The sequence below is a fragment of the Melanostigma gelatinosum genome (genome assembly GCF_949748355.1).
Source record: "Melanostigma gelatinosum genome assembly, chromosome: 21".
Taxonomy (NCBI): Eukaryota; Metazoa; Chordata; class Actinopteri; order Perciformes; family Zoarcidae; genus Melanostigma; species Melanostigma gelatinosum.
In genome coordinates this window covers 18,017,816-18,032,489 of record NC_136654.1, presented here as the reverse complement: position 1 = coordinate 18,032,489, position 14,674 = coordinate 18,017,816, and the positions used below count along the sequence as shown (strand labels likewise).

At 42.0% G+C, this 14,674-nt stretch overlaps 1 protein-coding gene across 1 annotated transcript; it reads left to right on the top strand.

Annotated features, from left to right (window-relative positions):
* Window positions 1-9,890: 9,890 nt before the first annotated feature.
* On the top strand, window positions 9,891-13,861 carry LOC306794964 (G-protein coupled receptor 26-like; the record flags this gene model as incomplete). The annotated part of the gene is given in 5 exon segments (XM_079293259.1): window positions 9,891-9,990; window positions 9,993-10,151; window positions 10,154-10,568; window positions 11,965-12,078; window positions 13,633-13,861. Coding segments are annotated over 5 exon segments (1,005 nt in total). The 5' UTR covers window positions 9,891-9,902.
* Window positions 13,862-14,674: the final 813 nt, after the last annotated feature.

Genomic DNA, 14,674 nt, shown 5'->3' with positions numbered 1-14,674 from the left:
GGGTGAGGAGCATGCAGGGGATTTTCTTATTCAAAGAGCTTTACGTAAGGTTCATAAAGACATTAGAATATAATTTAAAAGCACAATGGAAAATAAGATACATTCAACTAAAATAAACTTGTGATTCATTTATTGTTTGGAATTCCTTCTTTCTGTTTCCATCGACAGTCTTTTCTTGCTGAGAGACTTTTGTACTAAAATGTATTTTACTTTGAAATATACTTGATTTGTCTCACTCGGACTGCTGGGTATTCTCATTTTTAGCTGTTGGCTAAACTCAGGAATGCCTTTCAACACTGAACAGACTCTGTACATTATCTCCCCGATCAGTTACCTTGGAGGCACAAGAGATTCCTTTCTAGTCGCTATATGAATAACAACCAAAAAACATTTCCAATCAGAAAACATGAGCCTATCCGATAAGCTTGAATTTGGTAAACTTGGTAAAGTTTACTTGTTCCAAACATCAGCTAATTATTTGAGATCAGATTGAAAATAGATAATAAATTCATTGCCAGACATTACAAATTGAAATGTGTTGGATATTTCTGTCCAGGGAACGGAGGATGACTTCTCCGTTCAGGCCACTTTTGAACCGTGTCACCATATTCGCATCAACTTGTGCAAATTTAAATCTTGTGTGAATCGACATCTCACTGTGTATTCAGATCCAGATTATTATGTATTTATTATCAAAGAAGAAATTGTTGGTTGAGTTATACACATTTTCTGGTTAAATAACAGCGGATCAAGGTCAGAGTTCTATAACAATGTTTCATATTCATTCAGGTGATGAAACACGAAAACATTCTTCTTCACTTGAACAGCATATGGCAGGGACGGACCCTTTTGATGAGTGATTTGTAAAACCAGAGGTATAACAGGTATTTTCAGCTCTCCCCAAACAGAAAATGTCCCTTTCATGTTCCTCCAACTTGGTACTCACAATCTGAAACAAGGGTGCAATTGTGGTTGTCACCAAACAATGAGGTTTTTTTCTTTCTTTCACTCTCTAAATTCCCCATATCATCCCTACACAGACGAGCAATTTGTCTGTCATGAGGTCTGGGGCATTGACCTACTCTGGCCCTATTTCCCTGACAACACTGTTATTATCGGTAAGCCGAGCCAGTGGCAAATGAATCTGCCCACTGTTCAGGAGGCCAGGGCTCTTTTCAGCGATTAATTTGATAAATATATTAATTATGAATCTGGATGACAGTACAATCAGATTGTCAGGCTTCCAGACTTGGCCTTTGTGATAAGTCTGCTTTGAGATTGGGTCTCCTCGGGTTTCAGGAGCTGTCATCCCCGGGGCTCAGCCTCTTATCAGCGCCTGACCCATTCACTGGGTAATTTCCTGTGTGTTGTAATTAAATGGAGGTTTTCTGATTGCAAGTGACTCTCTTTAAGAGGTGCTTCTTGGGTTTCAGGTGAAAGCGATATTCAATGGACTGGCTGTCTCCCCCTGCTCTCTGCAGGACTGGTATCTTTAATGCGTCTGCTTATTGTCGAAATGTTGTTTTATGCTGAAGAGCTTCCTCAAATCCTGAATAATGTTTGTCTATCTGGGTATAATCCAACACACTAATAAGTAAAACTAAACACTAAATACAGTAAATGTCTGTTTATTGGTATGCTGGGATATTCTTGCCACTGTTGAGAAATCCTCACTCTGGCTGCTGACAGTGGATTAAAGACATTTATTGTAGGTGCTGACTCTGCCCGTCCATCTCTGCTTGTATACTGTTACATAACTGGCAGATGGACTTCCTGAGCCTGGCGTGGGTCCTGCAGCAGCAGTCATCTGTCAGTATAGTCTGACAAATGGCTGCAAGGCAGTGCTACAGTGTTAAAAGTGTAAAGCAAGATGCCAGAGGCGCCACAGATCTAAATACCTCCAAATAACCTTATAGATTATAAAGTTTCTGTTAAAGCTGCACTGTCAAATCTGGCTGTTTTTTTTGTTTTTTTTACACTTTACTGCAGGAATAGAGGAGCTAACACACATTTGCATTTGCTTCCGGATGTTGTTCATACTTATAGCATTTCTACATTGTTTATCTATTTTATAGTGAAAGATTTGAAAATTGTGAACAACCTGATGACAAAAAATAAAAAGTAAGACTATAGAGGGACAACTCAAATGTACACACATTAAGTGTGTGACATTTTCCTTTTTCACTTCCCTATAAAACCCGTATTCTCAGGAGTGCAATCCATAGAAAGCTTGAATTAGCTCGGCTGCGCTGCCTCTGGAGGCACAAAAGGTTTCCCTGCCGCCCTCTTTCACTTCGAGGCCTATAATTAAAATCACGTTTTTTTTCATACGGCCGCTGAGCGACCATTAATTCAGAGAGTGGGAGCCATTATGGAGCTTGTGGCTCCCGGGGTAGCACTGGGGAAGAGGTAGAGCAGTGGCTTTTCAACATTAATGGCCGACGTGTGCGCCTGCCGGTAATCTCAACAAGGAGTGAAGTGGCTTCATCCCAGCTGCACAAGCAGGACAATGGCTCCCAAACCACTGAAGAGATAAATGGAGTTTTGTCTTGGGCCCTTTACTCTGACCTGTGACATTTAAAAGTGGGCTCACCTTTACTTGCCATCACTTTGTCCATAAAATCAGGAATATTTTTCTATTTTAAATCACTTTTCAGAAGCAGAAGCACTTTATTGTATGAAGGATCCAATGTCTCTGTGCAAATTGAGCAAATATTTGGACAGAAACTGATACAGCATCGTGTTATTTCTTCTAGAATGATGATAAAAAAAACAACTTCGTAAGAATCTTCCAGCTGGTCAGAGCTGGAAGTCGGAAGTGGCTGAAAGTCCAATATTTTGGTCGCATTACATCACCATAATTCTGATATCCATGACAAGCAGACATGCAATTTACAAATGCCACCCAAGGAGGCATGGACTATAAATAGCAGACATTTGATAAAGTATATACAAACTGCATTGACCTTGCTTTGCCACAAGGAGGAACCCCTGATTTCATTTTGCTGCAGCCATCGCTCCTTCATGAATAGCAGTTCAACAGAGGCTTTGCGTCTGATTGTAATACTGCAGTGTTTCACTAGATGGCAGGAGTGCACGGTTTAATGACTCTGCTCGTGTCATCGTGACAATGAACTTCTGAGATAAACGCTTCTATGAATCAGCCTCATCAACAGACAGGAGAGTCCCATCTTTTGGTTTTTCAATCTGGACAACAGTGATTGCTAAACTGTTGATCAGGATTATATATATATGTATATACTGTATATGTTTTTTATATGACTTGTAAACAAGGTGATAATGAGACATAATAATTGAGTCCCAATTCAAGGGAATGCAGCCTGTTCTGGTGCTAAATGTCATCGTGGCTAGCAGGCTCCATTACATTCCTTCAGAGACGTAATACTGTTTATCTTTAAGGAATCTGATCTACAGGGCTTCATATCTTTCTCCATTAAATCCTTAATGATGGTTCCATCACTGCGTGCAGCTGGACACCAGAGGTTAATTGCAGTCTCCAACAAGCTATACTGTAGACGGAGCAGCTTCATGCAAACAGGGGAAAAAACAAATTACACTCTGATATTCATGTAATCATGCTGATATAGAATTTATTTTCTGAAGCCAAAGTCTGCTGTCATCTCCTTGTTGCATTCTGTTCATGCTGGCTGTGATAAGCCGGAAATAAAATAATAATTGCGCATTAGCGTTTCTAATTAAGGTTTCTCTCAAAGGTGAATAGAACACTAATGGAAATTTTCGGGGATTCATTAAATTACTGTGAAATCAAATGAGGAGTAAATTAATCCTTGCAATGAATTAGATCAGTGAATGAGAAAATTGACTTTTCAACACAAAGCAGCGGATAAGTAGGCCTGATTGGTATAAAACAGACACACGGCAGGTTGTTGAGCCCACATGATTATCAAGGATGGATGGAAACGGCTCCTGTTTAGCCAAAGATATGTCCACATGTGCTACATTTACACATAGGTGATGGGGGAGGGCATCCAGAAAGAATTCACAGGAGCAAGAATCAGATTATTATTGTAGTGGCCATTTGTCGGCTAAATCAAACTTAAACAAATAATAATCAAACGCCACTGATGCACCGTGGTCGGTATCCTTACGCAGCCAGAAGAGAGTAAAATGTCCAAGCAGGATTCCATTTTTGTGTATTTATTAAATAAAGCAAATAAAACAAGCAAACAAACTTCTGTTGTGCTGTCTCTCCTGTCCTGTGCAGTGCAATGCTGCTGTGCAGCTGGTAAAAACTATACGCCCACCCCGGTGCATGCTGGTCCTATATTTCTCCTCGTTTAAATAACAACAGGTGCCCACAGTAATTACCCAAAAATAATAGAACTAAACAAATTACTATTAAAGAGAAAAATAATCTTAATATATGAAACATCTACAATAATTAAACAATACTACTTATAAATGACATAACAAACTACAATATCAAATAAATAGCTCCAACAATTATCATATATTTCATATCTCAGAGAGACAAGAGAAGTGCCATCAGCTCCTCGGTGCACATGGCTTTTATTGCTATAGATGCTCCGGCACATTGATTTATCCTCTCAGTGACGAACTGTGCCGCGATGCTGTTGCCTCCCACTGTATTTTCCAGGCATTCCCACAACACAACTGAGACACTCTGTCGAGTTTTTGCAGTGATGCACAAAGGAATGCATCTCAGAAAGATCACATTTTTCTTGAGTGCACCAAAGCGTGCCATCACACTGTTCTTTCCTTTAAACATGAACATACTACTTCAGATTGATGATGAGAAAGATGCACCGATCAGTTTAAGTGCATGAGTGTTTTCACTGCTTTATCTGGAATAATTAGTGTTGAGTTAAAGCAGCTCGTTGAGCAGAGGCTAACCCTGAGGTGACGTCTGGAAAATATTAAACAAGTCCTTTAAGTCTGCATCAGTAAACCGTCACCATTTTATCAAAACACATTCTGATTTTTAATAGAGCAATGTCAGGGGTTTTATTTCTAACTACATAATTCACATTGTTTTAAGAATTTCATTTCAATGATCTTTTAAGGGAAAATCTTAGTCATCACACTGGTGGTGTGAAAAATATCATCGCTGTGTTTCAGTGAGTTCATGCAACATGTTTTTCCCATCTGCCCCGCTAGCGTCAGTTTTTTTTTGGACGTGTTAGGGACAGCTTGTCAGTTTCCACTCGTTCCATGCACTTCTGTCTTCATGGGCAGTAAAATCACTTATGTTCAGGAAAATGTCAACGCTTCATTTAGTTTCTTATGGGACACGAACGGGGGTTTCCTCAGTAAATGTATTGCTAGTTTGACGATATGGGAGTGAGACCGGGTTGGTTTATTGCACTTTTTTTTTTTTTTTTGCCTCCCTGTGTGAACAATTGTTTGTTTTTTTGTATTTTAAATAAACTTAATACCTTGTGTGCTGTCTATTCACTCTCACTGAGGCGCTCCACCCAACACAGCAATAGCTGTATTCCTGTGCAATACTTTATGGATCTTTTTTTGATGCCTGCCTTTACTGTCTATGAAACAGGTTTCAGTTGTAGTTCATTGTTTGCTGACTAACATAAATCACTCGATCTCAGACAGTAGACACAACCGATCTATGAGAAAACTAAATTTCCCCTTCAAATGACCATATGATGTGTTTGAATCACAAAATGATCTAACTGGTGTCAGGAAGAAATATTTGATTTCCCACTCCAGTGTAGAGGAGAAAGTAAAAGGCATATATATATATATATATATATATATATATATATATATATATATATATATATATATATATATATATATATATATATATATATATATATATATACAGTGTGTGCATTTCAAGACAGGGAAAGCGTGTACACTGGAAAGATTATAGACAGTTTAATCCCCCACTGTGTGTTTATCTGGACATCATTAAATCCAAACACGTCTGTCACGTCTGTGTCAAGTCTGACAGGTGATACCTTGCAGGAGAATTGCTAGTAAGACGATCAATAAATTGCAGATTATGTTTGCTCTCAGCTGTTTGGTGTAAGACACAGGCATCGAGCTGATAATGATACTGTGAACTCATCTGTGAAATAAACCATATGAAAGACAGGGAGCCTCATATTTCAGTTGCTATATGACCTGGATTGACGCCTTCAAGGGTGAATGTGCAAAAACATCTTTTATTTTGTAATGTGGTGCAAATCCCTCCAGTATCAAACTCAGTGGACCTTTTTTCTTCTGTCAACATTGGCCAAAAATACGTCTTTTTCCTGTAAGCTTCAACAGTTTTACATAATTACACCATAAATCTGACTCCACTCGACAGAAGCTGACAAGATCTGCAGAACACTGTCCAGCTACAGATATAATTGTACAATTGCTTGGCTTTATGGTCCAAATATTAACAAAGGGGCTAAATCTGTCAGTACTGTAAAACACTAACATCCTGTCGCACTAAAATCCTTTGGTTTTGCACTTGAGACAGTTTGCAGCCTTGCGCATGTTGTCACATTGCCTTAAATTAATTCCATAATGAAAATAAGCTTGCACATCGCCCCGGCCAAGGTATTAACAGTTTTCTAACTGTTAGCTGATGGCGAGCTCAGTAGCAGTAGCAGTGCCAACGCCTTCCCTTCACTCGCATGGTTGGTATTTCATTTAAATGTAAAGTGAGTCTTCCTCCTGTCTTCACCCATGTGACCTTTTATGAGCCATAGGGCCGCTGTGCTTCCAGTCAGCTCATACGCACTCTTCTGAGTTACATAACATGTATTCTCAAGTATACCGATTGATTTGCACTAAGTTCTAAAGTGAGTTCCTCTCAACTCAACATAGAAATCCTGCGTCACTAGTTGAGAGGTGTTCAAAATAGAAGTGACAAGTCTATACTCAAATGGGAGTCAGGAAAACGTGAGCTAAAGCGCACATCTGGGTTTAAAATGTACGCCGGCCTGTCGATCGGAGGGAAGTCGAGTGTGGAATTGGAACTGGCAGAGAATTCAAATCCACTCTGTCACAGCAAAAAGGAGGAGTGCTGCAGGCTTTCTCTCATCCTACCGTCTCTCACAGTCAAGTCCCTGCACTTGTTAAATCTTCTGACAAGAGGTATTATCTTCAAAGTGCAGATCTGAAGATTTGAGATGTCTCGAACACAAAAAGATTCCCGCCGAAAATCCAAATTTGAGTGGTACAAACATCCGTACGTACATATTTACACACTTGAGAAGACAATCAATGGGTAAGAGTCTTTCACCTGGATTAAAATGTAGCCAGAGGTGAGCAATCACTGAAGGTGTAGTGTAAGATTTGGAGGCATCTAGTGGTGAAGTTGCAGATTGCAACCAACTGAAACTTCTCCTGCGTGTAGGAGAACTGCAGTGGCTGACACGCAAAATGGGAATGTCCCTCTCTAGAGCTCGTGTTTAATTTGTCCGTTCTGGGCTACTGTAGGAACATGGAGGCCGGCTTAGTGAATAGTGTAAATATAAACGGCTCATTCTAAGGTCATGAAAACACAGAAGTTCTTCCTTTTAACTAAACTGGTAAAAACAAGAATACAAAGATGAGTCAATCATTTTAGTTCACTGGTTCCAGCTTCTCAAATGTGAGGATTTGCTGCTTTGTTCGGTTTTGATGTTTCCAAATTCATATAAGACATCTTAGATGATGGGAAATTGTGATGGTCATTGTTCCCTATTTTAGGAAATTTGATTGACTCAACAATTAATCAAATCATAAAACAAATTCAAAATGGACATGGATAATGAAAATAGCTGTTATTGCAGCCTGGAGGCCAGGAGGCAACAAAGCCCATGTGTCCACCTCCAGTCAGGCCTCATTTACATGGATCTGCTGAGACATAATGGTCTCCTCAAATCAAGCCTCTTTCAGGTGAAATGACAGGACATTTTGTGTCTTTGAAAAACAGACTCCATATTTATCGAAAGCTATTTGCACACGCGTCTGTCTAATGTGGCATTGTGTTTAATGGGGATGTTTGCTTTGTTCTGACTCATGTATCTCTAACATAAAGATCATCACTTTTTGTCAGGAAAACTTGATCGACAAAATCATTCACAAGCACAATCCCCTCACTGAAACACATCCACATCATGCAAAGATATATTTTTAGAATTCCTTTTTTCTTCTTCACACAAACGTTATTGTGGAGCTGGCATTTGATTATGAAAAGAATAATTAAAGTGATGCATAAAAAAGCTGCTCTTGCGAATGAGATCAACCGGTGGCTCTGTGGCGATAAGGCCTCTGAACTGACAGGAGAGAGCCGCACAAACAGTTGCATGACAGTGCTCAGAGTGTGCCTTTTCTCCAAAGGCTGATTGCCCCCATCACATGTGCAAGTATAATGCTGGTTATGCATCCATCATGGCCTCCTCACTCTGGGCAAAGATGGTGCTGTATTTCAGCTTAATAACACCCAGCAGCTGGCAGGGTTGTCTGTCCAATTCCCCTGCAGCCGCCTTCTCTTTGCATCAGGAGCAAACATGAGCCCATGTATTCCACAGACACCATTACAGGATGCATTTTAATGAGCCCCCTTTTCAAGGAAAATCTCCCATTCCCCCCCCCCCCCCCACCCCCTGTTCACTGTTTTGCCACCCAGGAGAGAATGAAGAGAACACGGTGGCCTGCATATAGTGTCACATCTCCACAGTCAAATGCAATGTGCATGCGTGTTGCAGTAACAATAACTCTTTCCGCCCACACACACTCACTCTGACAGCCCCCACCCCTTCTCGCTTATCGCAGCCACATCCAGCACCTCACCCTACTCCAGCGCCTTCAGTGTGCACACTCCGATTGGTGCCACGCTTCAGAGGAAAGATTCTCCACATCCAAGTCCAGAGGGGCAGCAGAGTGTGGGGGCGTCATCTGGCTTCCAGGGGAACGGAGGATGTTGCTCCTTATCAATCTGATGAAGCAAACTTAATTAGAGATATTTACACAAAGCATGAGGTTTGAATATCAGTTTGATTTAAATATGAATGTTTGATTAAATGAGCCATGTGGAAAAATAATAACTCAACCATTGCTTTTTCATCAACTTTCTCTTTTTTATATATTTGAATTTAAATATTTGCTTCTCAACAGGATATGACAATTATTTTTACCTGAATATGTTGCCTGTATTGTGCTTACTGTCATGACACTACAGCCTGCAGATTTCCCTTAAAAATAAATCTAAAGGATTTAAAGAAGCAAAGAAAAGAACTATTGAACATGCCAAACAATAGTGGCATCATTTAATATGCAGGCAATTATAATAAAACATGAATGACAAATTGTGTTCCAAGTTAAAAATACATTTTTAAAAAGTATTTCACTGTTAAATCTTTTTGACATTTTTTTTCTGCAAGTTTGGTGTGTGTGAAAGGAAGGAAACTCTGGGGGAATTACTGCAATTTCCCAGGAATCCCATTTAACTCGTATGCATGTTCTCGGTTTTTCACTGTTTCTCAGAGGAGACGGGGGAGAGATCAAGTAGCCCACACACTGTGCAGTGTGTGCGGAGGGGTGATGCCTCGAGAGCGCATCACAGGACGACAAAACCCCACTGCAAGACGCAGCGCCAGAATAGAGCCGCTTTGGCACGAGAGCTGGTTTCTTGTAGTTTAAGGGGAGAACGGAGGGAGATCCTCTTTACGAATCCCCAAAACATACTTCTTATCATGCCGGAATCCTCCTGATCATCTTTGCTGGCTTGCGTACAGAGACATGTAGTGGAGAGAAAAAAAAGGGGAACTCCACCGGTGGAAAGATCTGGGGATGCATGGACACGGTTACGGGTGATTGATGCCGTTCTGCAGCCGCAGAACAAGAATGGATATGCGCACAAAAAGTGTGGATAAGTGAGTTTCGGGGCCCACAGGATGGACACTGCGGAGGTGATCCTCTCTGTGTTGGTGGTTGTGATTATCATAGTTTCGTTGCTGTCCAACGTCCTTGTGCTGATCTGCTTCTCTACAACCCGGAGATCCGCAAGCAGGTACCAGGTCTGTTCAACCTCAACCTCACCTTCTGCAACTTGTTGCTGACCGTGTCCAACATGCCGCTCACTTTGGTGGGACTTATCAGCGAGGCTCAGCCGGGGGGAGACGGCTTCTGCCAGATCGTGGGCTTCCTGAGACCTTCCTGTCCACGAACTCGATGCTGAGCATGGCAGCTCTGAGCATCGACAGGTGGATCGCCGTGGTGTTCCCCCTGAGGTACCACTCCAAAATGCGCCACAGAGACGCGGCTTTTGTGCTCGGGTACACGTGGGCGCACTCCATGTCCTTCTCCACGGTGGCCACCTGCTTCTCTTGGGTGGGATACCACCGGCTTTATGCGTCCTGCACCCTGGCCAACCCGAGGGCGAGCAGTCGGACCCAGTTTGTTATCTTCACCGTGTTTTTCCACTCCTTCACATTTTTCCTGTCTTTTATAGTGCTGTGTGTCACATACCTCAAAGTGCTTAAAGTGGCAAGGTTTCACTGCAAGCGGATCGACGTTATTACGATGCAAACGTTGGTGTTGCTGGTGGATATACACCCCAGGTGAGCCCCTTTAACTTATTATTCATATTTTGTCTTGCTCCTGCATGTTACCCTATACCAATATGTACTGTAGACTCGCATTTGGAGGGCAATAAGGGCTTTTAAGATTGTTCAGCTGAAAGAAAGCATTTAGAAAAAAAAGAACAACGTGTACAAATCAACCCTCTGATCTTGTCTCCCCAGAGCAGTAAGTGTAGTTGGAGAAAATTCCTTTTCATATTGATTTTAGAGCCTGAAATGTTGCAGTTAATGATGCTTTGCCATCTTTGCACTGACATGTGTCCTCAGTATTCAGATGGGATGCAAAATCAGATTATATTGAATTGCTCTAAGGACCAACATGGTCTCTCTCTCTCTCTGTCTCTCTCTCTCTCTCTCTCTCTCTCTGTCTCTCTCTCTCTCTCTCTCTCTCTCTCTCTCTCTCTCTCTCTCTCTCTCTCTCTCTCTCTCTGTCTCTGTCTCTGTCTCTCTCTCTGTCTCTCTCTCTCTCTGTCTCTCTCTCTCTCTCTCTCTCTCTCTCTCTCTCTCTCTCTCTCTCTCTCTCTCTCTCTCTCTCTCTCTCTCTCTCTCTCTCTCTCTCTCTCTCTCTCTGTCTCTCTCTCTCTCTCTCTCTCGCTGTCGCTGTCTCTGTCTCTGTCTCTCTCTCTGTCTCTGTCTCTCTCTCTCTCTCTCTCTCTCTCTCTCTGTCTCTCTCTCTGTCTCTCTCTCTGTGTCTCTCTCTCTGTGTCTCTCTCTCTCTCTCTCTCTCTCTCGCTGTCGCTGTCTCTGTCTCTGTCTCTCTCTCTGTCTCTGTCTCTCTCTCTCTCTCTCTCTCTGTCTCTCTCTCTCTCTCTGTCTCTCTGTCTCTCTCTCTGTGTCTCTCTCTCTCTCTCTCTCTCTCTCTCGCTGTCGCTGTCTCTGTCTCTGTCTCTCTCTCTGTCTCTGTCTCTCTCTCTCTCTCTCTCTCTCTGTCTCTCTCTCTCTCTCTGTCTCTCTCTCTCTCTCTCTGTCTCTCTCTCTCTCTCTCTCTCTCTCTCTCTCTCTCTGTCTGTGTTTGGTTACTGTCAAAGACATAGATTACTGTCTATAAGGTGCATGCTGGTGTTCTAACTCCTGCCTGTCTTAACTCACTGATGATTCCATTTCGTTGAATATTACTTGAAGCCGTGTTTCATCATGACATCACAGCCTTTGGTGCACTTAGGCTCACAAACAAACTGTTGAAATTGTAATTCTTGAAGTGGGGATCCACACTTTGCGTTGCATCAGTGCACCACAGCTCAGCCTCCCATATAGTATAACCCGTGCACAACAGAAATAAAACCAGAAGTGCACCCAGTCCGACTGTAGCATGTCTTTTAAGATATTTCCAGAGACACTTTGTGGTCTTTCCTCAATCTGTGTCACGTGTTTCCAGTGTTCGCCAGCGTTGCCTGGAGGAGCAGAAGAGGAGACGACAGAGAGCGTCAAGGAAGATCAGCACCTTCATCGGCACCTTCATGCTGTGCTTTGCTCCCTATGTGATCACAAGGTGAGAAAGAGAGAGACCCGTGCAGGCGGGAGAGGGAAACCACGCTGGCACACTGCGGCGTATACGCAGCCCTTTTGTTCTGCTGGTATCCCCCAAACCGCCCTCCTCTGCTTGCTGTCAACCCCCCCCCCCCCTCACACACACACCTCCTCCTCATTTCTGCCTCCTCTCTGCTTAGAAAGATTGGCTGACCTTGTGATAAGTAATATGCCTCTGCTCTGCTGTTGCTGCTGCATTAGCACTTTTCTCCTCAAGCTCGACTTGTGCATCAGAGTGAGACAGAATCCACGAGCATCAATCACTGGAAAATGTAGGATGTCACATGAGGCCATATGTGTGAGACACATAACTGACTCTTTATGTAATAATTTCAACCAAATGAGAAAAGGATGAAGATGAAGATTGGATGAGTGTCAAACAGGATATGAATTAAGATTTGTCTTGTAAATATCTTTCATTACAATCTTAAATGGAAGAAGTTGGACTTTAAAAAAAAAAGAAAAAAAAGAAAACATGGTTGCCATGAATGCAGTTTTTCATGCACTAAGACAATCTGTTGTGTAGTGATGAATGGCCATAGCAGCCATGTACAAGCTCTCATTCTACAAATGGCAGTTTACTAATTACAACATGCATATATTAGGCTAAAAGCTCCTGCACTGCCTCTCTGATGCCCATTTGTTGTAAGGGTCATCATGTGAATCGTGAAAGCCCCGCTGTGCGCTGTGGCAGCTGACTTAACCTGATGTTTGCTCTGGTCCTGTGGAGTATGTTGGCAAATGCAAGTACTTGCTACTGGCCCATATAAAAGGCCAGTGTTAGTGTGCTGACAGAGCTTGATTGTGGGCTGAATAATCATACAGAGTGCAAAAGAAGAGGATCAGCCAATTCTTTTTTTTTTTTACGTTTTATGACACCATGTATGGTAAAATGATTTTATACTTGACAAAAAATTGTGTATGTTTTTATGAGTCACTTTGTGATACAGACAACAGGAAAAGCTCATCATCTGCTCTTTTAAATAAAATACACAGTGTTTTCAGACAGCTGGAAGAACTCGCTGTCCTCCGTACTTTATGATGTTCTGCTTAGCCCTAAGTCGAATACTGTATTGAATAACAATCAGAGTTAATTGGCTGGTTTTCAGACACTCGTTACTGCCAGGACAGGTCTGTTTTATTCTTCCAGTGCTGCCTTTATTCTTTTTCTGACATTTATGCTGCTGGCTGCAAATGAGAAGTGAGATGAAGAGTAGTCTCACACTGTAAATCCACACGCATGACAGAAGGAGGGCGAAACTACATGTGGTTTCACTTGCTGCAGACATTTTAATTGTGTCAATAACTTCAGACATAATCTTTACATAACTAAAGGAGAAAAGATGCCCTCTGCTCCCAACGATAACAAAACAAATGTTGTGTGCAACAATATCTTGCAAATGCATTTCTATTTCAGCATAACAAGCTCAGGGCACGCACGCCTTTTCAAGCTTGTTGGCGTGCCTCCCCCTTTGCTCTCCCTCACTCACTACCCTCTCTTTATGCTTGCCTGCAGGATTGTGGAGTTATTTCCAGCGGTGCCTATCAACCCCCACTGGGGAATTGTCTCCAAGTGCTTGACTTACAGCAAGGCAGCCTGCGACCCCTTCGTGTACTCCCTGCTCCGACACCAGTACAAGAAGACGTGCACCGACATCATCAATAGGCTGCTGAAGCGTAGCTCCTTGAACGCATCCGGGCGTGGGCACGAGACCCAAGTACACAGCATAACCGCTGCAGAGTGACAGGGACTGAGGGTCGATCCCGGCTGCTGCCGGGGAAACACGAGGCTGATTTATCTTCGATGACGAAGAGAGCTAAAGGTTGTTCCTGTCCACGTCTGCTGAAATTTGGTCTGACAAGTCAAAAAAAAAAAAAAAAATGAAAAAGAAAATTTGTGACTACAGACAAGGGCAAATCCTCGCACAGGAATACCACTGTGCTTGCATACTGAGTTCCCAGAACAGATCAGTGCAGTGAGCTTGAGAGGACAATAAGCAACGGCAGACTTCACATCCACCTGGAGAGACAGATGTGCTCATCCAAGAAGATCGACCAGTTTGTAGCCTCATTGTGGAATCTTTCAGTCTGATATAATATATACTGTTATTATTTTTACATCACTCTGGTATATATTCATATTATCTTTATGAAATGTCTTTTTTTAGTCTGTGCAAAGTGTTTGCAAGTGGCAAATGATATATGTTCACAATATATGTAGCACTGAAAACTAGCCAAACCAAAACGTGTATTGTATCCCCAAATTGTATTACAGATGAAAACATACAGCAGAGAGTGCTGCTGCACATTTAGCCTCAGGTTATTTCAGACTTGTTGGGGGTAAAACACACTCCTGATCCAACACATTTAAAGTACTTTTATTTTTGTAGTAGTATTGCCTTTGTAGTTTAAGGGCCAATGAAGGATAAAAAAAAAAAGAGCGTGTCTTTCTGTGTTTCACGAGCGTAAAAACATTGCCATCGTTTTGAAAAAAAATAAAAATAGGCCTTTAAACCGGCTGCCTTTGCCGTCATGATGACTGACGTGTGCCCCTCAGG